Raw genomic sequence first — 26269 nt, 5'->3', positions numbered from 1 at the left:
CGTATATCTAACAGACTAGTAAAGACTACTTTTTCGAATTCAAAGGATCTCAAAATAAAAATTCTGCACGGTTACAATACAATAGTAGGATGAAGGAAAGCCACAATAAACGTTTTTTTGGGCCCTTTACTAAACTGAATGAAAAAGTAGACCTTACAAGATGGAATTCTCATTGTGAACGACAAAAAAGAATCTGAGAAAGACGTAAAGAAATACAGGATTTCAGCCGTTTATGACATCCGTCCACGGCGCAGACTTCACCCAAAGGAAAAAGGAAATTCTCTTCAAGTACAATCTTTTTCCACTATTAAATCTAGAGAGCCAAAAGCCATATTCTTGCTGAACAAAAAAGATGAAAGAGGAACGTGTTTTTTGAAGATTAGAACTTTATACAAGGTGTATGCGGAGAAGTGGTCGAAACTTCGGGAGGTGATTCAGCAGCTCAACTGCTCAAGGAGTCACAAAATTTCATAATTTGAGCTTCAAGACGATATGGATTTTTTGGTTTTTTTTTAATAAAACCCTACCCCGAACAGAGGGGGTGTAAATGTAGAAAACTGGGATTTTGCGTAACCGACTTTTCACTATTAATTTACTCAAATGTCAATTTTTGGAGAAGGAACAATAAGAAAAGAAAACTCAATAAATGCGCAACTTTTTCTGAAAATATGTGACTCCTTGATTCATTAATCATTGAAAAAATGCAGTAGAAAATTTTAACAAAAATCAACGAGAACGAATTTTTTAGACATTAAAGTAAAAATTTCATTGTTATAAGAAACGTTTTAAGGCTCTGTATTGAGCAAATTTATAGGAAATTTAATGCTCTTTCGTTTGGAATAAGCAGATTTGTTGTAAGACAAAGGATAGAAAAGTTACGGCAGTTTTTATGGTGAAAAACGCCGAATATCGACGGAAAAGTTAAAAATGCAAATATCTTGGACACTATTGAGAATCTGGCCAAAGTGAAGAGAATATTTTTTGTTACATTTGAGCTGCTAAATCACCTTCTGAAGTTTCGACCACTCCTCCGCATACACCCTGTATAGGCACATTAAAGTTAAAATAATGAAAGATCTTTGCTTATATTACAATTCTCTTAAGATAAATAGAAAATAATGAAGTTACTCTGGAAATAATTGTTCAAAGATCTGTATGAACGACTTTAAAGTTCAGAAATCAGAAAGCTCTACTTCAAAAATGTAAATTTTAGCCAGATATCTTGTTATTCAATAAGCCCGAAAGATGGAAGATAGATTATCTGCTTTGTTTTCTGAACATCGGGCGATGATAAACTATCACTGAGACTAGATGATGAAACTAAACTTATATTAAACATTAGTTCACTATCTTTTTAAGGACAAAAAACGAATGCATTTTGATTCTTTTTCTACGTTTCGACAACTTTTGACTGTCATCTTCAGGGCATTAATTACAATATTGGCATAAATTGATTGTAAGATGAAATTGGTTTAAAGTTAAAAAAAATAAAACCCAAAATTAACGTTAACATGTTTTGTTTTGACTCTGGAGATAGAAGAAAGGCATTAGTTTTTGTTAATTTTCCCCCCTAAAAGACCGCCAGTATTTAACTAAGATTTAAGAAGATAGAAGCAATCTTAGTTTGACTTTCTCTGTCTAGTGGTAAAGGAGATTATTATACTAAATTATGTTTATTAGAAATAACTTGTTTAAGAATGTAGAAGGAAATAGGGGCAACACTGCATATATCTGCAAGTGGAGTGACTGTTAATGTAGTACAGAAAAGAGTTTGGACTCGTACAAGTGGCAGCCCTGCAGATAAGGGCAGAAATCTTGCCCTTTTTCTTGTCACTACTGTCTTCCACACCTCCACCATAACACGTCTCACTTTCAAACTTTTATGTAAATATAGGTAGGGCACGGCTTCCATACTCCGCACTATGTTAAACTTCTAGCGGAATGTAAAATAAGATCAATATACAGAAGGCGGAACTGCTGTTTTATGCAGATATATAGTTGGATGCAGAGCATTTTTTAACTCCCTATTCCCACATTTTGAAAAAAATTGCCCTTTTTAGGCTGTCAGAATGGTGACTAGAATATTTTAAAAATAAAAGTAATGCCAATTTTTCCAGCCGGGCTTTACCAACTGCCAAATTGGTACCAAATGGTCGGCAACTAGCAAACATATGTTATTGTACTTTATTATAAAATTTCCATATTAACCATTAAATAAAATCCAAGGCCAAGACCGGGAATCGAACCCACTAACCAACAACACATCATAGCTAGCCTTGCCTGTAACCGCTCGGTTACCATAAAAGTAAAGAAATAGCCTATTTATTTATTTTTTTTAGCAGCTCTGAACATTCATTACCAATTGACGGAATAGTAGCGCATACTTTACTACAGTTCAATCTCGATTTACCGGCCCTCGGTTAACCGGAATCATGTTGAGTCATCATAAGAACACCTGGATCGGCGCCGAAATAAAAGTTAATTTTCGGTGGCGACAGGAAAATTTTTTGTCTTCCGATGTAACATAATTGTAGGCGTGGCAGCAACTCTTTTATACCGTGATTTTTTTTTGAAGGGTCATTATGTATGTATTATGTAGATAGATTTAGACGGGCGGGACGGGACCTATACCCCACGGCACCGCAGCCACAAGAGGCTTATTGTGCCTTCCCTCTAAATCTAGTAGGTGAAACCTCCCCTTCTAAGAAGGTTGAGGGCTTTCCCTACCAGTTCCTTCTGCGCTATATACTCCTTTGGTCTCAAAGTCCCAAAGATGTCGTAGCGCAGTCTCTCGATTGCAACGCAATCGAATATGTATGTACGTAAAAACCCAAAATATGGTGCAATTAGTACTGAATTTCTTGGGATTTACCACGGTCTTACAAAAGACCATGGGATTTACGTGACGTAAATGGTTGATTTTCAACTTCACGGTTATATGTAATATTTTTATGGATAATTACCGGCATTATTTTAATCTTCCTAGAGAGCAGCCTAATCTCAAGCTAGTCTTCAGTGTTAATCAGTTCGTCCTACCGAAAACATCTTTCGTTTGGCCCTTTCGATCTAATTTTTATTTCACTTACGCAATGGAATAAACGTAAACGTATTTGTAATAAAGGATTGCCGTCTAAGATAGGAGTTGATCTCTGGGACGAAACAGTAATGTATTATTATGGAATACTGTGTATTCGGTTTAACCGGGATTCCGGGGTGGATATAGCCGGAGGTCAGCCCGGTTAATCGAGGTTGTACTATATTAACATTATTATTATTATTTTAATACAAAGTAGCTACAAGCAAGATTGAATTGGAATTTCCCACTTACTAATCTACACCCCATAACCACTGCACAAACACTCAGCCTTGATTGGAATATTTTTTTTTGTTGAAAAAGAACTGATTTTAGTTGATTTAGAGATTGTAGTAGCGAGTGATTTAGAGGCGAGACGATCTCTTGACTGCTAAACTGAATTGTAAGAGTATTCTAGCAACTAAATCTCAAAACTGGGTTTTATTTTTTGAATTCATAATAAATAATGTGATTCGGGGAGAGACCTCTCCGCTTATTTCAGAAGCCGCTGTATTCTGGAGGATGGGTCTGTGTCCGGAATTGGCACCCCGACATAAGTGTGAATGTTCGCATAAATGTTCTGTAAATAATTACGAGTATGTAAGTATATAAATAAGTTTTTCTCTTAGATTAGGTTATAATATGATGCGAGGAATATCAAGTACTCTATCACAAATCGCGATTAGTGAACGAGAAAATGCATTTAGCTAGATTTAATGTGTGTGACTGTATTTATTTGGATGAATGTATTTATATGCATTGAGTGTTTATTATTAGAATGATCGTTTTAGGTTAGAATGAGCTAGTGTAGTGTCATTCAGCAACATTGTCAGGTGCGAAGGACCTTAGATGTTGAGCACCTTTAAAAAGAATAAAAAATAATAATAATATGATCATGAACATGGGCGACATTTAGAATATCTTTCGAAGGGATTTGCTCTGGGAATAAATCTGCCACTTTTTCACTATAAAACAGTATTGTCATTTATCATTGCTTTTGAGAAAAAGTTTATAAATCAAGAGAGGAAATATTTTCTCTTTCAGCTACAAAATTAACATTAACCAGTTAAGCGTGGAATTTAGTTAAAAAAAACACAGTGTGCGGGTTTAAAATCAGCCAATGACGTGTATACACGTCGAACACAGGGCAAAACAACCAAAAGTTTATAATAGTCGTAATAGTCACTGTGCAAGCGACTTTTTCTGCAATTTCTGGGGCTTGAGATTACAGAGCATTCTGTGCTCATTCAAAATCTTGCACCGCTTTACGTATGCATTGCTCTAGTTAACTAGGGGACGCAAGAGCTTTTTACAAGGAAGAAAAGAGCTTTGAATTCTGTGCTAAATGAAATCATGCTCGTACTGAGGTCTGAATCTCTATCTAAGGTAAAAACGGGCATTGCACAAGGGTTGAGAGCTTCTATTTGTGTGTGTAATTCCCCAATCTCTAATGCGGAGACCAAACATGTACCAACCACTTATCATTTGGCTGACTCCCTTCACCCCCTCCGTATAAAATACTTGGCAGTTCTATTGGTAAGATAAAGGAAACATCCCACCAAATAATATTCTTATTGTATTTTATTAAAATTTCGAGTTTTTATCGTTTAATGGCAATTTTATATTTTTCACAATGAGTATACACGTCGAACGCATCGTAACAGAGATTTGGTTTGACGTGTATACACGCGCTTAACTGTTTAATTGGCACACACTAATCATAACTTAGTATGTGTAATTACTTTATTCTTAGGAATGCTCGTTTTTCGGATGGTTCAAGGTAAAAAGTAAGGGGAGTTAGAAGTGTTAACTCTTTAAGCCTTTCAGCGCTCTGTTGGCTTCCGTATAACTGTTCACTCGAGAACATTGTCAGTGAGCTATAAAGAAGCCTCTAGGAAAAGAAAAAGAACACAGAAATCCAAATTATTATTGAAAATAGTTTATTAAATATAAACTGTACGGGGAAGAAAACAGAATAAATACATTAGGAAATTAAAAAGATGAGATTCTCGCTGTTTAGGATGACAAAGAAGCTGCGGAGGAGGTGCTATTAGAATGTATAAATGTAACCCATACTTGCTTCTCTATGCCTACCTCAGAGCCGCTACACATTGCATTGTTTGGCCACATATGTGCTAGATGTTAAGAAGATTGTATTTTTTCCCCTTTTTTTTATTTGTACAAGCACGTACCTATAACTTTTTTCTTTTTTTACAAAGCATATGTTATACATTGGTTAGGTTTTATTTTTTGTAAATCTAGTTTAAAACATTTCTATCCTAAATTGGATAGAATCCAATTTGGGTTAATTTTTACTTTTGTTAAAGTTAATGCTAGGGGAGGATTTGGTTTAATGGTTACACGGATTCGAGCAAGTAAAGTAAGATCTTCTGAAAACATAAATGGAAAATATTAGCAAAATTTATATTCCTTCATAATAAGGACTCTTACAAATAAAAAACTACTAATGACAAATTTAATCAATTACTGCTTACTTTTTCCTCATTAAACTAGTGTCCTTTATTTACATAATTACTATGATTTTTTAAATCTTTTATTAAAATTTGCGACTGCAACGGTTGTTGCAACAAGCAAATGTGATGTAATATAGTGTCTTGAATGAAGATAGGAGAAGGCACCCAGTGGCGACACTCCATTAACGTGAACAGATGCACTATACTGCTCTAGTGAGGAGAGTAGATCGCGGGGCCATCTTCTCTTCAATCTCCTTGGAGGATTACCTGGTAGTGTGGAAGAAGATAAGTGTTCAATTAAAGGATTAGGATGAGCTGCTGTAAAGGAATGAAATTTTAAGAAACTAGTTTTAGTAAGGTCGTTAATGAAAGGGATTTTGGAATCATTATGAATGGTGGAGGTTAGAAATGTAGAATGGTGCGTTAAGTAGTTTTCGTAGTATTTTTGATTGTAAAGTCAGAATGCGTAGAGAATTGGAACGTTTAGTCGATCCCCATACATTGATGCCGTATGACCAAATAGGTCGCAGTAACAATAGGTATAAGAGTCTTTTGTTTTGTAAGTTGAGTTTAGATCGTTTGTCAAGTAGTCTGGCGAGAAGTTTTGTAGCGTTGGTTAGTTTCTTGTCTTTTCAGTCTAATATGGGGGGATTACATGTCAACCGTTTGTCTAGGTACAGTCCAAGGTAGCGTACTTTGTCCACAGTTGGTATAGGAGTTTGGTTCAAGATGATGGGAGATAGAATTTTCCGTCTAAGAGTAAATACTATATATTTTGATTTCGTAACGTTAGTTTCGATACCCCATTTAAAAAGCCAGTCCTGTTAGTGGTTGATGTTTGAAGAGTTCGTGCAGCAATAAGAGGATCGAAAAGAGGAGATATGATAGCAGTGGAGCAGCAGACTGTGATATCCAACCAGCTCGAGCTGGTGTCCCTCAGGGCAGTGTCCTAGGCCCTCTTCTTTACTCCTTATATACACAGCAGAAATACCTCAACATCCAAATACCATTCTCTCCACCTTTCCTGAAGGTATTATGAATTAGTATTACTTTTTAGTGACCATGAAATATTAATTAATATTTAGAATTAAAATAGCGAAGATTCGGTCAAAATAAAAATCAACAACTCCTTTTTCACGCCAACGTTTCGACAAATTTAAAGAATTTTCTCTGTAACTCAACCAATTCACATATTGAGGAAGACAATAAATTTGTCGAAACGTTGGTGAACGTGGAGTTGATTTTTATTTCGACCGAATCCTATCTCTTTTAATCTTTAATATTACACAATTATTGTTTTTAAAAATGATTGGTGTGAATATTCTAAAAAAAGATTTATTAGTTTTTATTGTTAGCGTATTAAAGGTAGGAGGGTCAGTCAATAAGTAACGAGACAAATTACTACTGCTCAAAAACAGCTAAATTGATCCGTATGAAACTTTTAGGACATAAAGTTGGCAACCTTGCGATGACATCTGATCAGCTGTTCAATTATATTTTGTAAACATAACCTCAAATTTACTCAGTTAACGATGGCGAGTCCGCTCGAGAATTGCACCGTGGAAGAACAACGTGCCGTGATCAGATTTTTAGTCGCGGAAGGTGAGAAAGGTAGTAAAATCCACAAAAGAATGTTAAAAGTGTACGGAGACAATTGTTTGAATCGTTCGAACGTTTACAAATGGGTAGAACTGTTTCAAAGTGGCCGTACAAAAGTTTCTGACGAGCAACGCAGTGGACGACCGATCGAAGTTGGGACTTCCTCTCTCGAATCTCGGATTGACGCGTTAATTTGGGACAATAGGCGTAACACCGTTGAACTGATAAGTGAAAAAGTAAACGCGAGTGTTGGAACTGTCCATAAAATTATTCACAACAAGCTGCAGTACAAGAAAACCTGTGCGAGGGATACATTTTCGATCCAATGAAGAGGTAAAAAATCAGGTGCAAAAGTGGCTTCGAGATCAACCCAAAGAATTTTATGCCAAGGGCATTTACAAATTAGCAGAAAGATGGGACAAGTGTATAAGTGTTGCTGGGGGCTATGTTGAAAAGTAACCAAAGTTTTGTACTAATTCAATTAACCGTTTTTGAGCAATAATAATTTGTCACGTTACTTATTGAATGACCCTCGTATATTAAATTTTGCGAATAACAATTAAAACATGGATTCCATTGCTGTCTGCTTGGATAGTAGTTAATTATTATACAATTTACTATTACTTCACTTTTGTATATACGCAGGATTGCAAGGAATTCCTTGTTAAAAAAAAGGCTTTGGCAATGCTATCTAAATAAAGAGTCCTTTTCTTGAGAAAGAAATACGACTGGATTTTATCTTTAAGTAAGGGATGCGATGAAAAAAGACCTTTTTGGGTACAAGACTTAAGCGTACACTTAACAATGTTGACACATTGTTAAAAATAGCTGCAAACATTTGATTCTGTTTTAAACGCTGCTATCTCCACATTTTTTTTGTAAAAAGCACCAGCCCGCCACTAGTTGTACACATTATTGGTAAAGACTGAAAGTAAACCGCAAAATTTTAACAAATATTTTTTTAGGAGGGGATTCCCGAAACAAAAGCAGTTAAACTTTCTAGATTAATAAAAAATACAAATAACTCTTCAGCTTATAAAACTGCTCATATTATGTAGAAAGTGACGCGTGTATTCCACGTGGATCTGTACGTTTTAAATGTACAAAGTGTACAAAGAACATGTTCATGCGCCGTCCTGTGACCCGAAATATCGATCGTAGTTCCCGCCAATAGCCCTTCTCACACATAATACCTCTTTCATACTAAACAACCTTTGCACTGGCAATTCCCGCCTAAACATTTATGAAATTGATAAATATTTAAATATAATTCTGGTTCAGCAATCATGAAAAATTTAGCTTGGATAAAATTTCTAAGTAAGTCTAAAATTTGAAAGGCTCAACTTTTAGATGTTTGTAATTTATTTATTTAAGCCTCTAGCCTTTAGCTGAATGTTACAATAATAGCAAATGACCCAACAACAAAGCAACAATAAAAATAGAGATTAATTTATTGCAGGAAACACCAAAAATAGACAAACATGACAAAATGCTTCTTCAAAGTTTGAACATAAAACTATACTACACAAGAATGAACAACATCGTTTGCTGGAAATAAAAAAATTGAGAAAAATACTAAAAACTAGCGAATAGGGAAGGATTAAGTTTTACAGCGAACTGGTTATCTTTAAAACAAGACTTCTAATGAGATAGTAACAGATTGATTATCTTCTACACAGTTGAAAATTTAGTTAGGCCCGCAGTGATAGACAATATCTTAGATTTCATCAGTTTTAGCACGAATATACGATACATGGTGAACCAGTAAGTATTGTCCATAGGCCTACAGTGTGTAGTACATCTAAAATGGAGTTCAATGACGTATTGGCCAACTTCATATTTTCCCCTGTTCTTGAGTGACGTCACTTTAATTTTTTTTTAAAAATCATTACTTTTTTGCAATAAAAATGTTATTACTCAGAAAGTTTTAGTCCGAATTCGATTCTGATGACACGGTTAGAAAGACAGATAAATTTCCTAAAAATTGATACCATTTCCAAGCATAAGTTATTCTCCGAACAGCCTCAATCTTCCTCCGGATGCTGGAAAAATAAAAGTAATCGAAAATTAATAGAGAAATTACGTTTGTTTTTACAAGAAAACGTGTTCACCAGCACTCAACAGTGTTAGTTATCGAGTTGTTTAATTCATTGAAAACACTTTTAGATGGGCCAGTTGTCAATTTTTAATGTAGATTGTCTTAAAATAAGGAAATCAAAGGTTACAAATTTCTCATACGAAGATAAAGGAATCCTGGAAAATGATATACCGTTAGAAAGCCCATTAATCAAGGAAACTTTTATAAAAAGTGTCAGCTCCTAGGTCTGATAATGATCCCCATAAGGGCCTAATGAGTTTTCTTAAAAATTTCGATTACTTTTATTTTTCCAGTATCCAGGAGGAAGATTGAGGCTGTTTAGAGAATAACTTATGCTTCAAAATGGTATAAATTTTTAGAAAATTTATCTGTCTTTCTAACCGTGTCATCAGAATCGAATTCGGGCTAAAACTTTCTGAGTAATAACATTTTTATTGAAAAAAAGTAATGATTTTAGAAAAAAAAATTAAAGTGACGTCACTCAAGAACAGGGGAAAATATTAAGTTTGCCAATACGTCATTGAACTCCATTTTAGATGTACTACACACAGTAGGCCTATGGACAATACTTACTGGTTCACCCTGTATATATACCTGACCTGTTTCAGAATTTAATCCATTATCAAAGATAAATTGATCAATTTGGCATAGAGATTTTGACTTCACTTACATTTCAAACTCGCACTTAATTTGGATTTGGGGGAATTTAATGGAATCAGCAAGTGAATTCGAAATGTCTATAACAGTGAAGGCGAACCTTTTGAGCTCGGTGTGTCAAAATTTTGAAAAGTCGAAACATAATTTTCGTGGCGTGTCACACATCACAAAAGTAAAGACTAAAAAAAATTGAAATATTTATAATTTTTTAAAGTTAATTATTTGTTTAATGCCATTTAAAATACAAAAACCAAAATTATGAAACCAATGATTTACATTTAGAGACTTACATTAATATTATTATTAATAACCAACTCTGGCCATTATGAGAGACAAATATTTGAATTATGAAATTTTTTATCTTTGAAGATGCGTGTCACCAAAAATGAGCTCGCGTGTCAGTGACTGACACGCGTGTCATAGGTTCGTCATCACTCTGATCTATAACAAACTAATTATTCTATTAAAAAATTCTAACTTCATTACTAAAATTCCGGATTGCAAGGAAATCCATAGTTCGGAAGTGCAGTTTAACTGAGTATTTTGTAATATTTCAGTTCACACCAATCAACATAATCCAACTCTGGAAATTTTTTTATCACCTCGTATGCCCGGGATCACTAGTTCGGATTCCGAAACTGTCGTTCTGCCATCCAGCTGGCTCACTAGACACTACCACAGTTGACACTGTGCCATCTTTCTTCAGCTGAAGCAATATTACCCCGGGATTCTTTCTGGATGTCTGCCAAGCATTCGAGAAAAAAAAAAAAAAAATCCATCATAACTCTATTCTTCCTACGATCTTGTTGGTCAGATCTAACATATCTATCAAAGTCTCTTCTCCCAACTTATCCAACGTTCCTTTTTCTATTCAACGAATTCTCATAGGAGTTCCTTAAGGGAATATTTTTGCTTCCCTTCTCCAGAACCTGCATTCAGCTAATTTTCTTACATATCAGTTTATTCATACGCTGACGATTCAGCAAGCTATCCCATACTATAGATCCCGTAACTACTATCTGAACCATCCAGTCACATCTTTATATCCAGGAACCGTAAGTTCAAGATTGAAGTTAACGACAGCAAATCCCAAATACTTAACCTAAAACCCACCATCGTAAAGTCCTCCCTGTTAAAAAATTTTTTCCAGAACAAGTCACAGCCCAAGTCATTGTAGTGACAAGCCTAATAGAATTTGTATAATATAGACGCCTACTCATCTAGCTAGAAAATGGGCAAGTTAAAACATGCAGCATTTCATTTGAAAATAGTAATTTTTCAAACCAGTTTCATTTTTAATCGTTTCTTTCCTACTAACACTATAATATCTTTCACTTTAATTAGACTATTTCGCGATAATAATACGTATTAATTGATTAATTGTACAGAAATTTTAAATGCTCTAAAATAGTTGGCTATAACAAGACTTATTTACGATAAGAACTCATCAAATACTATAAAAAAATAGTCTAAAGTATTTAAAAAAAGTAATAAATAAGTTTTATTATTTTCTAGTCCTTTGATCTAATATTAACAATTAATGTTCTTTTATGTAAATAAAATTTGTTGATTATATGGTTGAAATTATTTAAATTGTCAATCTTGGATGTAGCTTGGTATTAACTAGCCACCCCTCATTCGTTCGACAGATCTGTTAGCAGAAAATTGAACAGTGCAAGTGAAGCAAAATGGCATTTATTTAAGATCCTATTTGGTAGAATATCCTCAAGGAAACTAAGCAAGAACATTTACTTTATTTATTGAAACCTAGTAATGTTAATGTTACGAGTAATGTTAACTCGTATGATATAAATGCAAAAAGGTTATTTAAGTGAAGTACAAGTGGTTAATCATTTTAACTCTTTATGTATGTTCCTTATTAAAGAGAAGGAATTTTGAGTAAATGAGATACTCATTCTTGCGCTTATATTTAATAATCTTTTGCTACATTTTACTATGATTATTTTTTCATAGTTTCACTATGCTTTTAAATGATGATTAACTATTAATTTAAAGTCTTCTTTTTAACTTAATTATATATTTACAACACTTTAAAGCGCACAAGCAAATCAGAGTGAAATATTACCCACTAACACCCAATTTTTTCTATACTTGGGAACCTTCAAACAACAATTTACGAACGAAAACAATTTATTTTGAAAATATAATGCGATCTAATTCGAAATTTCTTCCCGAAAGTTATAGTTTCTCTTGTTTAACGTTTAAGTATCACCAAAAAAATTACGAAAGCTTGACAGAATTTTTGGGAAGATACTTAAAGACAAAAGAGAACAGTTAGAAGTTTACTATCTCTTGGTAGAAGATATTTTAGACAACAAAGCTCTAGTAATCGTTTATCATTTCAATCAAACCCATCAACTGGTATTGTCTTCTTACCGTAACTGAAAAGCTGAGTTATCTTTACCTATCTAGAGAACTGTATTAATGCTGCTGAAATCTGGGACATCTCTAGTATGTCCACCCACATAGATGACAGTTAAACTGATGTTGCTGTTAAAACATGGAAGCCCAGTATAAATCGATTCAATATCGAAAGTTGATGGGGGACTCTTTCAAAATACTGTACGCGTAAGACGTTTAATTTTCAATCACAATATTCAAATAAATAGATAATGGCAAACTCACAATACTGTCTCTTATGTAAGGATCTGGGTTTTTGTAAAAAAAGTTACAGTTATAAAGAAGGATTTGCCCTATATTTGAAAGATAATTTAGGAATTTTATCTTTTATAAAATAAGAGAAAAAAATTGTCAAAGTTTGGTGTTTTTTAACGTTATGCTTTTTCGTGCAGTTTTCGACGATCAGTTCTGCCAGACATTTTTAATAAGGTTTCTTATCTTTCTAATAAAAATAGTGACCTAAGATTATTTTACATTTTTGGCCGTAAAATACGAATAAATACCAAAAGTGGGGCTGAATTTCCTGCATAGGTATTTAATAAAGAATGAAATTATGTGAAAACTAACCATCATTTTTTATTCACTGCCACAATACAAAATTGCATAACAGTGGAGCTCGACCCACTATAAATCATACCTTGAGCAATACATTTTAATTAATACGAATTCTTAAAACAAATTATTAAAACTATTTACTTTAACATTAAAATATTTAAATATTTAAAATAGCCAATAAACAAATCTTTAAAGCGGAATGAAAAAACATGCACAAATAGATACAAAACAAACATTTCACAAATATATTATTAATAATCAATTTTTTAAAAAAATAAAATCCCTCAAAAAAAAAAAGGGGTGGAAAAATACCAAATATACAGGTACCAATACTACAGAGCCAGCCCATCATTTACAACAGCAATTCTAATTTCTTTTCCCTCAGACTGAGAGCCTGAATGGTGAAACGAAACAACTCATTTATTTCCTCAATGGTGTTCACATTTAGGAGTGATAACAATGCATCTGGAAGGCCGATAAATCTCTGCAAAAACTTATTTCTCATGGCAGAATACAGAGGGCACACAAGATAGAAGTGCGACAGATCGTCTAGCTCTTTTAAATTACATAACTGGCATACATTTTTAGGGTATACTTCTTCCCTAGGACCCAAAGTGTTGGATATTTCTTAGATGCCAGCCGTAATTGGGAGAGCAATTTAATTTTAGCCAGGAGCACCTTCAGTGAGAGATAAGACCCGTCAATTAACAAGGGGGGCAAAACATGTCTATAGTGTAAATTATAAGCAGCACCGAGAGCAGTATCAAGATCCCGACTTAAACAGTTATTGGTACATTTCTCAAACATATTTTTCATATTTCATTTTAAAAGTTCAGGATTCTGAGCCTGCCATATATCTTGAGCCCCCATAGTAACGAGGGAACTAAATAAATACGTGGCCCAGTTAAAAGGTATCTTTCTATTACCCATAATCTCAATTAATCTTGTGAAGCAAATATTAGGTAAACTATCTTTTGGCATAGTCAGCAATTTATACCACCACTTTATACTTCTTTTAAAAACTGCGACCCCCAAATGTGCTTGACAAGTCTCCACTCGTACATATGAGTCCGGTGTATGTATTGGTAGGCCCAACAATAACTTAAAAAACTTTATCTGTATTTTTTCTACCATTTCAATGTAGGGGAGGGCCCACCCTTCAGAACAATAGTAGAATACTTGAAACCAAAGAATCAAATAAACGAATTCTAGGCTGCCATGTGTCACATTTGGAACTATTTAAAATTTTTAACACCTGAGGAATCGCCAGCTGACTCTTTGCAACGAAATGCTCAGAAGCTTTCCTAAATTTTCCACTAGAGGAAAAAGGGACTCCCAAATAAATGAAATCCGATTTTACTTCAACCACTTCTTTGTTATAATAGAGGGGTTAAATATGTTTTATCGGTCCTGCTTTCTTGAACGGCACTACGACGGCTTTAGCAACATTTACTTCAAGTGAGTTTTCCTTGCAATAATTAGGTATGTGAAAACAAAAATAAATTATTTTGAAAATCTATTTTACAGTTCACCATCAACTAAGGTTTATGAATGATTGTAGAATATCTTTTATTTCGATTATGACGTGCCCAGTTTTGATTTGATTGAAGAATTTTGTCGTAATAAAACAGTTAAGTTAAAAACTTAATTTTTATTGCCTAAGTGGATTCTTTATGAAATATCTAGAAATGGAAAAAAAAGAAAAAAAAATTCTAAACTATAGTTTTAACAGAAATAATTAACATTAAAAAATCCTAATGGCGGATCGAACAAGTGTATAGTGGGCGGGCATACTGACCAATAGAATCGTAAGGGAGGCACGCTCAATTACACGCCCACATACCACTTTTACGTTCCGCCATTAAGACTTTTTAGGTCAATTATTCTTTTAGATAATGTACACTAGAATTTTTTCACTATTTTTCCCTCCATAGGTATTAATAAAGAATGAAATTATGCAATAACAAAAATAAATTATATTGCAGATTTATATTACGGTTCACCACCAACTAAGGTTTATGAATGAATGCAGAATATGTTTTATTTCAATTATGTTGTGCCCAATTTTAATTTGATTGAAGAATTCAGAGTTTATTTAATTATTTCAAAAAAAAACAAGAAAAAAATGAACTAAGTTGTCATCATAAAACAGAAATAAAAGATCTCGTTTGCAGGATGTTACTAGATGGTTGGCAAAGGCGATTTTAGGATCTTCGGGCAAAGTTATATTTGGTTATTTTACGAGAGATTTTTGGCTGGAATAATTCGAAATGGTAGGGAATTGAAAGGCTTTACTGACACCAGTCTTCAACTCCATAGTAAATAGTTGAATAACTTTTATTTATACAAAATCTTTTGCTTTCTATTGAGAGTTTAGAAAGTTGATCAAGCAGTCTAGAGAGAAGTTTGTACCTTTCGTAGAATTCCTCTCTCTCTCTCTCTCTCTCTCATTTCAGAGTTGCTTAGATAGGTAAAGCCTAAGATAACAGACTGTATAACAACAGAATAGAATATGAATTTGCATTTAGCAGTGTTGTCTTTGATTTTCCATCTTGTGAAGCCAGGTTTATACAAGGATGAAACAATTACATTTTCTATAAAGTAAAAAAGTTAAAAGATAAATGGTTGTAAGATAAAAGGTGGCTCAAAAATACTCTATACTCCACTTCTTCGATTGGTTATAGATCGATGTTAGAGAAGGCAATATGAGAGAAATTTTTACACTCAGAGATCTCCTACTAACCTATCTATATACAGTGATGTGAACGCCCAAAAAGACAATAAGTGCCACTCCCAGCTCGAGTGGCTAAGAATTATTCTGTAAACGTGTGAAAGGCGCTAATGGCCCAGCACCCCTAGCCTCCGAAATTCTTTAGGAGACATGACCGCCCCATCGTCCTCCTAAAACCCTCAAATCAATTATCTTGAAGAACGTTTTGAAGTGAGCAGCGTATTAAATTATCAATCTGATAATATTTGCAGATAGAAAAACCGCACAATGCGTAGAAATGGTTTTGTTAGAGGAAATTACGAATTATCAGCTCCGCCGGCTACCATTTCATACAGATGTTCATTCAGAAAAGCGCTCTTTATCAATTCTTTATCACACGAACTTACGAGATCCAGCTGGCTAATTGACACACTAAAATGAATTGATTAATAAAAAATCAATTGGTAATTAAATGTTTGCCAGTGTTACTATAGTAACCACTATTTATTTCAGCTTATATTTACTTATATTTGGAATAATTATAAATATATTTTTTTAATTCTTTTCTTTTTTAACTACAGTCGAGCCTTCCATAAAGGACACTCTCACTAGCGACCACCTCCATTTACGGGCAGTTTTTGGATTTCCCTGTTTTACCCCCTATACACTTTCTATTTAAAAGAACCTCCGTCTAACGGACACTCTACACAACGACCGTGGACATTGATTTTGGGGAACGGATTAAATGTTACACCTCCCACCAACGGCCACCTTATTATTAAAAGTTCGTTTGACGCGGTGATAAAAATAATTATACCCTCTCAAGTTTTTCTTTTTTTCTGGTTTTTCCTAAAGTTTCCTATATAAGCTCCATACATCTTGTACCATTTTAATCATTTTTCAATATTACTTTGGACGAACAATATTATTTTTTCCGATATGTCCCTCAAACGAAAGTGGTTAACTCTAGAAGAGAAAATAAATGTGTTGGAAGATTTTGTAAAAACCAAATCGAGCCATCGTCAACTTGCCGAAAGGTTTGTTCTATTTTTCTAATAATAGATGATAGTATGATGATAACTTTACCATACATTATTATTGTTATGAATAAATGTGATGATTATTATGAAAATTGTTATAAAAATTATTAATTAAGTCAATAATATGTAGTCTTTTGATAAATTTTTTGGATAATTAAGAAAAATTTGATCATGTAGCTAAATAATTACGCAATTATGTACGTTTTTAAATCTGTTAATAATAAACAATTTTTAAATATATGTTTGGAAAAAGACCCATATTTTTTCATTATGAAACTTGCCTACCTCCTTCTAACAATCACCTCCAAACAGCGGCCACTTTGCTATCCCCCGCCAGTGTCCGTTATTGAGAGGTTCGACTGTATATAAAAACCTAGTGAGGGAATGTTGAAAGAACCATTATCCACTTTGACAACTAAAATAACTATTTTGGATAAAAATTATAGCTGCACGAGATATTACGGTACAGAAATTAGAGAAATCAATTGAAGTGATGATGGATTAATACGAGGGTCGTTTGAAAAGTCCGTGCAAAGTCAGAGAGATAGCACCACTGGCGCGTATCGAGGTTATGTTTAGTTAGTAGCATCTCTTGGAAGAACACACACCAAGTTTCAGCCAGATCGGTCTATTTCTTTGTGTTTGGTATTCGTTTGAATCGAGGAAGTCGAGTGATTTTCAAAAAATGGACGAAAAAGAATTTCGTGTGTTGATTAAACACTACTTTATGAAAGGCAAAACGCCTGAGGAGACTAAAGAGAAGCTTGATAAACATTATGGTGACTCTGCACCTTCAATTAGAACAGTTTATAAGTGGTTTCAAAATTTTCAGAGTGGCCATATGGGCACAAGGGACGCTGAACGTTCTGTACGCCCTGTTGAGGTTACTACTCCACAAATCATTGATAAAATCCATGATATGGTGATGGGTGACGGAAGAGTGAAGGTGCGTGAGATTGCTAGTGCTGTGGGCATCTCGAATGAACGGGTACATAATATTTTGCATCAACATTTGGACATGACAAAGCTATCCGCAACATGGGTGCCGCGATTGCTCTTGCTTGACCAAAAACGAAATCGTGTGAAGTGTTGCAAGGACGGTTTGCAGCTGTTCCAGAAGAATCCGCAGGACTTTAAGCGTCGTTTCGTCACTGTGGATGAAACATGGATACATCACTACACTCCTGAGGCCAAAGAACAATCTAAACAATGGGTTACCAAGGGGGAATCTGCGCCAAAAAAGGCGAAGACCGTTCCTTCGGCCGGAAAGATTATGGCGACTGTCTTTTGGGATTCGCAAGGAATAATCCTCATCGACTATCTGGAAAAGGGTAAAACTATTACAGGTGCATATTATTCATCGTTATTGGACCGTTTGAAAACCGAGCTGCAAGAAAAACGCCCACGATTGGCCCACAAAAAAGTCCTTTTCCATCACGACAACGCACCAGCTCACACCTCAGCAGTTGTGGTCGCAAAATTAATGGAAATAGGGTTCCAACTCGTTTCACATCCCCCCTGTTCTCCAGACTTGGCTCCCTCGGACTACTATTTTTTCCCCAATATGAAGAAATGGCTGGCGGGAAAAAGATTTTATTCAAACGAGGAGGTGATTGCAGAAACGAATGGCTATTTTTCAGACTTGGACAAATCCTATTATTCGGAAGGGATAAACAAACTAGAGCAGCGTTGGACGAAGTGTTAAAGCCTAAAAGGAGACTATGTTGAAAAATAAAAAAGGTTTACCCCCAAAAATTAAGTAGTTTTTATTTTTGCACGGACTTTTCAAATGACCCTCGTATATGCGGAACCAAACGTGTTGTTTGCTAATAGAGAAGAGTCTATAACGTACTATATTAGGAGAAACGCCTACATACCACGATGGACCATTACGACATTTTAATCATTAATTTAGTCCATCGTAATAAGCATGTTTATTGTATTCCTGACTAGTTTCAAACATAAATCCATCAATAGAGGTTAATTAATAATTTTAGTAAAGAGATATCGACTTCACTTGTTTCTGTCTGGCACTACACTTTTGACTTGACAGTGTTTTTACTTGGTGTACACATTCTATACATAAAAATGATGGATAACTTTCATTAAAAAAATGTTTACAAGAAATTTACTTAAGCGTACTTTTGAGAAAAAGATGTGAATATCTTACCTTCTTAAATACCATTTCAATGTATTGTACAGATTCATCAGTTGTATAATATTAGTAATAAAATGATAAGAAATAAAATATGTAATAAAACAAACGATCGAATTTGACCAATGAACGAGAGTGTCGACTTAAAAGAATTATCTTTCATTTTTTATATTTATTTGTCCCAATAAAAACCACTTTAAACTTTATGCACATAGATCTAATAATTTCACTTGAATAAAGCATTTTATTTAATTAGGTTATAGAGCAGATGAATAAAGTTGCTTCGTTCCTAATGCGCCAAATTTTGTACTGCTTAATATAAAGGAGACTGAAATTTCTATCAAAAATTTAAAGTCTACCAGAAGAATATCAGTTTTTTTTCAAATTTTCAGACGCTTTCATTTTGAAAAATCGCTAGTGAATTTCAATTCTTATACTTATTGTTAGGTTTTACACTTTAGTTGGAAACTTATTCGCAGGGAATCAGTTACTTAGTCAGCGGTTCTATGACGCTAAGCCTTTCTTCAACAATATCTTTTACTGTACTGAAAAAGTCTGTAACATTGTTTAGTACGATACTAAAATTCAACACATATTTGGGTAGAACTCTAAAATTCAAGAAAATATTAAGATTTTTAATTGACATACCCGATTTTCATTTCCTTTAAATAGTACGATTAATTAATGCAAAATGTTTTATAGATTTTACATAAACGAGACAGCAATTCATATTGTTATTTAAGATAATTGCTTTGCGAGTAGAACAATGTCTATTGTGATTCCTACAGGTAATTCTGCTTTATGAGTTATTCAAACTGAATTAATGTCTTCTAAAACAATTTACTTCTTCATTACCTTTAGACCAATACCAGTATCTGCTCCTACTTAGAGGCGTTCCAAATATATATGGGGCATTTCAAAAATACCTAAAGTACTTTGAGAATGACTTGGAGCATTTTATTTCTTCTGCTAGTGGCCGTGACGATATATGGTGTAAGTTAAACAGTGTTACAGTCTTGTAGTACTATTTACATAACGCTACTTTAATTCTTTTCAACAATATATCTAGTTTATTGCCTGAGTTTATGTTTTAGTTTTTTTAAATTTCTATTAGATTGAAATTCTCGCAATTTCTATACAGATAAACTTTATTAATTAACTCTTTTTATGTTAAATTAGTGGTGCTTCACAAACTTTTGTTATCAGAACTTACGAGTAGAATACAAGACCACATCACACTCCTTTCTGCTTTACGATTATCGTACCATGCAACGCTCAGGGGACGTGCAAAAGTATTTATTGATGTAACTTTCTAAAATTTACGAACAAATCGATTAATAGTCAAGATTGTTACATGATATCCCATATTATTATTATTATTGACTCACGGGGATGATCTTGTTTCCGATGGTACTTTACACTGGTGGCTAATTGTACCAAACCCTGGATTGTCCTGGCAGGTAAATCCCCTTCACTTCTAACAAGAATCCAGGTCTTCACCTTTAGTCTTCATTGCGAAATGATTAGTCATTAAAAACCAAAATATCACAATACAATCAAACAGAAATTTGAGAAACCTTATCACCAACTTGCTCGCAAAGTCAAGATGCTCTTCCAGCATACGTCAGAATTCATCACTCATTCCCTCTTTCTCTTGTTGGCCTTGGATTCAGTTCAAATAACATAATTTTTAAAAAAATTAAACAATTATATCAAAAAATAAACCATTTTCTGGGTAGTGGTAGCGGGGCCCCTTAAATTTGAGGCAAATTAAGCCACTCACTATAGGCAGATGTAGATCGCCTACCACCAAGAAACGGGCCTGGCCCCTTATATCATATTTCAATAGTGTTTTTTAGAGGATAGGTATTATAAGTGGAAAAAAAATTGAAAACATTATTGCTTAACAAGTTATATTAGAAAAAAATTTCGTACACCAACTCGCCAAGACTAAATACCAAAAATTCCATACTACTCTCTCCAGTTGCTCCAATCATCTTGTACAGTCTCTCGCCTCCTCTGAACATCTCTGACAATACTCGCCGTCTGAATCGCCAATGGAACCCGCGACTTCCTTGCAGTCTGAAGACCTAAAGATCATTATATCCTGTAAAAAGTGCTACCACTGGGTAGTTTCTCTCCTCCTGCCTTTCACGCGTCCATTTATCTTCCTACTTACTTGTTGTATACTGGGTGAACCAGTAAGTATTGTCCATAGGCCTACTGTGTGTAGTACATCTAAAGTGGAGTTCAATGACGTATTGGCCAACTTCATATTTTCCACTTTTTGTTGAGTGAAGCCACTTTAAATTTTTTCTCTAATAATAATTACTTTTTTTTTTTTTGCAATAAACTTATATTTCAGAGAGTTTAGAATTTTTTTTTTTTTTAAAGTGCAATTTGTAACCTTTGACTTTCTTATTGTAAGACAATCTACTTTAAAAATTGACTACTGGTCCATCTAAAAGAGTTTTCAATGAATTAAACAACTTGATAAACTAACTCTGTTGAGTGCTCGTGAACACGTTTTCTTGTAAAACAAACGTAATTTCTCATACGAAGATAAAAGGAATCCTGGAAAATGATATACCGTTTAAAAGCCCATTAGACAAGGAAACTTTTATAAAAAGTGCCAGCATCTAGGGCTGATAATGATCACGTAAGGGCCTAATGAGTTTTCTTAAAAATTTCGATTACTTTTATTTTTCCAACATTCGGAGGAAGATTGAGGCTGTTTGGAGAATAATTTATGCTTCAAAATTGTGTCAATTTTTAAAAAATTTATCTGTCTTTCTAACCGTGTCATCAGAATCGAATTCGGACTAAAACTTTCTGAGTAATAACATTTTTTATTGGAAAAAAGTAATGATTTTAGAAAAAAATTTAAAGTGACGTCACTCAAGAACAGTGGAAAATATGAAGTTGGCCAATACGTCATTGAACTCCACTTTAGATGTACTACACACAGTAGGCCTATGGACAATATTTACGGGTTCCCCCTTATGTATAGTACAAGGTGACCAGAGTTATATGCTCCACCCACTTTTTTTTTAACGGCGGGAAATTTCGGAAAAATAAAAAACATAAATACGTGTTTAACGTCTAATAACTCTGGCCTGCCTAGATCTTGACTTCGCCACCATAAGTGCTGCTACAAACAGCGCGTGGGAGTCCAGAGTTTTGGCTTGCCTATCCGTTGATTGTGCCCAGTTTGAACAGATTCTTTAAAAAAAATAACGTAATTTTGTAAATAAACTGAAATTTGTTTTTCATATTTTAAATTACTATAACTTTTGAAAAACCTATCCGATTTCAAAAATTGTTTTTTTGCTTTTTTTAGGAGCTCAAATACTATAAAAATATGCAACAAAAAATATAACGTTCCATTTGAAAAACAAAAGTTGGATGCTGTATCTCGAGATACAAGGGTTTAAAAAAATGGGTCAATCACTGAAAATAAACTAGACTAAAAATGATTAAATACGTGTTTTTTATTTTTTCGAAATTTCCCGCCGTTAAAAAAAAAGTGTGTGGAGCATATAACTCTGGTCACCTTGTATATACGAGTAGATTGTAAATAACGAAATAAATAAAAATATGATAATAATAAAATACCTTTCTGTGTTAAAAAAAGAGGTGTTTTTAAGATTAAATTCTTACAAAAACTTAGGTAAAGAGGGATCTTAAAATCATTAAACAAATTTTCAAGTATTCTCAAGTTTAATGAAGCATCTACTGCCTTTATTTTTCTCTTCCTTTCTGTACATACTTGAGATTGAATCTTCACTGTTAAGACTACCGTATAGTAAGTAAATCATTGAATTAGTCTGGTTGCTCTAAGTTTCGGTTTACCAAGATCCACTTCATTTGGTGGTTCTTTGGATCCGAGAGCTGTAAACGTGGTATCTGAATGTACGATATATTCAGCGCTATGTCAAGTAAAGCTAACATGAATTAGATTAGATTAGATTAGACTAGGGCGGCCTCAGGGCCTACGCCACTGCGACCCCTTTGGGTCTATTGTGGCTCCCCTAACTTTAAAGCTCACCCTCCAGACCTGTCCTTTTAATTAGACTCTTAATGCTGGAGAGTGACTTTTGGGTAAAACTCACAGGCCTTGGTTTTTCCTCCCCGAGAAGTAACATCCTTAGCCACACGAGCCCCTCACACTGACACAACACGTGTAGTGCCGTTTCCTCCTCTTCCTGACAGAACCTACAAAGGCTATCATCTGCCAGGCCCATGCGATGCATGTGTTTTCTGAGTCTGCAGTGGCCAGTTAATAGGCCTACAATCATCCTAATAGCCCCACGGCCTTGACGGATTAATTCTGCAGTCAGCCTCGGCGAATAGCCTTTAATAAACTCCTTCGCCTGTCTCTGCCCAGTGGTGGCAAGCCACCACTCCTGAGACCTACTCTGCACCCATAAGTTAATGGTCGCAGTCTTAACACACTTCGGAACCCCAAAACAGGGCTCCGGGCCAACGAAGTATCCCGCAGAGCCTTCCCGGGCCAATAAATCTGCCGCTTCGTTACCCTTATGTCCTGAATGACCAGGTACCCAGACCAGAAAGACCTTATTTTGGTCACTAATTTCCTTCAGGGCACCCAGACAGTCCCAAACCAGTTTTGAGTTAACCTGATAGGAACTAATTGCCCGTAGAGCAGCCTGACTATCCGAGAAAATTACGACCTTAGAATTAATAATTCCTCGCCCTTCAATCTCGGTAGCACAGAACCTAATTGCAGCTAGCTCAGCCTGAAAAACTGTAGCTAGTTTCCCTAGGCTAACCGAAAAGCTACATTTCGGCTTCACCCCGTACACTCCCGCTCCCACACCCTCCTCCATCTTGGAGCCATCTATGTACCACATTCAATCTCCCAACACTGGGGGTCCACGTCTCCAAGCCTCCCGGTCTCCAATACAGACTTTGAACGGCTTGTCGAAGTTATATTTGGGAGCCATAAAATCCGAAGGCAGGCCCAAAATAGGATCGGCCTCCAGCTCCTCGTATAACTCTTGATATGCTCCTCCATGCCTGACGGTAATAGGAGCTTGTCCTTCCATAAGCCTAACGACAACGGCCCTTGTAACGCCCTGAATGTATATGTGCAGTGGGGGCAGATTTAACAAAACCTCCAAGGCCGCAGTAGGGGAAGTCCTCATGGCACCTGTGACACTCAGGCAAGCTAGCCTTTGAATACCACTGAGCGCCCGGACTCCACCCACCTGCAAGGTTTTTGCCCACCAAGCCACCGCCCCATGTGACACCATGGGTCTTACTACACTCTTGTAAATCCAGAGTGTCATCTTAGGGCTTAGTCCCCAACTTTTCCCAAACAGCCTTTTACAGTATCCTAAGGAAACTTTAGCCTTATGGGAAATCATGTTTAGGTGTAACATGAATGCTTTTGCAAAACTTATTTTTTCTTGGTTGCTGACATAGAAAAACTGTCTATGATTTTTAAGGTATTTCAATTTTATTTTTATTAGACTCAAGAAATATGTTATAATTGCGACGTATTCAAAGAAAATCAGCTACAAATTACAAAGCCGATGGAAGCAATGTTGAAAGCGAATGCTAATTATGATATGGAATTAGAAGAAATTATATCCGGTTACTCAGAGGTTTGTAGCATTAACTATTGTTGTAGTTATAAAAAGTAAAAACTTTTTATACTTTGTGTAAATACTTATTGCCGCCAATTGTTTTGCAGCCAGTCGGAAGTAATACAATGTACGAACTATACTTTCATGCGAGAACGCCTGAAAATACCACAGTATTCTGCGAGACCACATTTTACTATATGCCGCAACAGCAGAATTTTGAAGTGAATTTTATGATTTGTCACGATGTTCCCCAAAAATAATGTTAATAAAGGTTCCTTTGATTTCACACACACACACACACACAAAATAAATAAATAAAAAGGAAAACATCTGATGCATGCTCCGCCCGAACGGGTTTTTCTATTTTTTCAGAGTTGAAATCCAAATTCATTTTCTTTTTCGCATCATTGAATATGGATCTCGCAGTGCATATATATATATATATATATAAAAAAGACTCCTACACTAAAAGTAAAGTTAAGTAAAGTAATTGCCTATTTTTTCAGCCGCGCTTTACGTCCAACTACCAAATTAGGTGTCGTGAACGGAGGCGACTAGCAAACATACTTTACTGTAAATTTCTTTTATTAACCTTTAAATAAAATCCAAGGGCTAGACCGGGAATCGAACCCAATACCACAATACATAAATTAGCTTTACAGGTCTCGCTTCTAACCTATCGGCTAACGTGGCGCCTGAAACTGAGGACAGTTTCTAGATGACGGCTCTGAAGACCAGTTGCCTCTAAAGCTCTCTTACGCCGTTCTTTTTCCAGTTTATGCCTCTTTCTGATCCCTCAGTTCGTCTTATCAGATATTATAAATCTGGTTCTCTTCTCTTTTCTTCTTGTTCAGCAGGAAACCATTCTGTCCACTCTTCCTGTACAGCTGTTGCCGTTCAAATTTGCTAAATGTCACACCCATTTCCTCTTTGTTTTTTTTTTTTAAATTAAGTTTTACAAACCGCTCACACGACTTAAACCAACTGAAGTTAACAGGTGCTATCAACAACTTAAAATACTACTAGACCAACGTTCTAATCTTTCACTTAATAACAATCTTTAAGGCTGTGGGTTCCTTCTTGTGTAATAACACTATGATCGTTGTCGCCTTTCAGTACTTACTCGTAGTTCTTACTACAATATCTTCTACGATTAATTACATTATGCATCCATATATTAATGTATTTCTCAAGATACATATCTTATGAATATTATACATTGTTTACTGAAAGTCTCTGTAAACTTCAAAATGTTAACTTCAATTTAATGTAGATTCATTTTTGACCTGAAATGTAGGCCCAAAAATTTTCTCAAAAAGTGGAGAGCTGCAACATCAATCTTTCTTCCACTTTATTCTTAAAATTTCTTATCCCAGAACAATGTTTTAAATAATAAATGTTTAAATACAATACACCCGCACACACGACTTAAGCGAACTGAAGTTAACAGGCGTTATCAACAACTTAAAATACTACTAGACCAACGTTCTAATCTTTCACTTAATAACAAACGACTGATGTACAATTTATTACTAAAACCCACCTGGATGTACAGGTGTTGAACTGTGGGGTTCAACGAAACGCTTCAATCTTCACAGAACTTCAACCTCTTCAGTCTAAAATTCTCCGTACTATCGTTAACGGCTCCATTTTACGTTTCAAATCAAACTATCCGCACAGACTTGGAAATTCCGTTTGTAGGTCCAGGTTGCACGAACTCGCTATAAAAGTTTTCATCAGAACTTGCACTCTCATTCTACAATCCTCTTGTCCGCCATTTATCATCTCATCACCATCCGGATCATCCTCCCAGACGATTAAAATCAGCCAGTGGCCTCGCGATTTTCTCTCTTCTGAGGAGAGTAGCTAATCCTG

The 26269-nt window shown here is 34.9% G+C and overlaps 2 protein-coding genes across 12 annotated transcripts in view; one reads left to right on the top strand and one right to left on the bottom strand.

Moving 5' to 3' along the window:
* pHCl-1 (pH-sensitive chloride channel 1) overlaps positions 1–26269 on the bottom strand; it is a 300587-nt gene that overhangs the window by 143308 nt on the left and 131010 nt on the right. The window lies entirely within an intron of this gene.
* On the top strand, positions 19636–24690 carry LOC141454413 (uncharacterized). The gene is made up of 3 exons (XM_074128602.1): positions 19636–19775; positions 24278–24412; positions 24502–24690. The coding sequence occupies exons 1-3, from the start codon at positions 19725–19727 to the stop codon at positions 24652–24654; spliced, it is 339 nt and encodes a 112-aa protein (XP_073984703.1). The 5' UTR covers positions 19636–19724; the 3' UTR covers positions 24655–24690.

This window comes from Rhodnius prolixus, unplaced genomic scaffold (genome assembly GCF_049639745.1).
Source record: "Rhodnius prolixus isolate KJV_2025 unplaced genomic scaffold, Rpr scaffold_9, whole genome shotgun sequence".
Taxonomy (NCBI): domain Eukaryota; kingdom Metazoa; phylum Arthropoda; class Insecta; order Hemiptera; family Reduviidae; genus Rhodnius; species Rhodnius prolixus.
This window is presented reverse-complemented; position numbering and strand designations above follow the sequence as displayed.

What these genes read in the sequence shown, in the direction of transcription:
- LOC141454413 (XM_074128602.1), top strand. Translation starts at nt 19,725, where the DNA reads ATGACTTGGAGCATTTTATTTCTTCTGCTAGTGGCCGTGACGATATAT. An exon ending in TGGCCGTGACGATATATGGT is followed by an intron (nt 19,776 to 24,277) that starts GTAAGTTAAACA and finishes TATTTTTATTAG; the next exon opens with ACTCAAGAAATATGTTATAA. An exon ending in TTATATCCGGTTACTCAGAG is followed by an intron (nt 24,413 to 24,501) that starts GTTTGTAGCATT and finishes ATTGTTTTGCAG; the next exon opens with CCAGTCGGAAGTAATACAAT.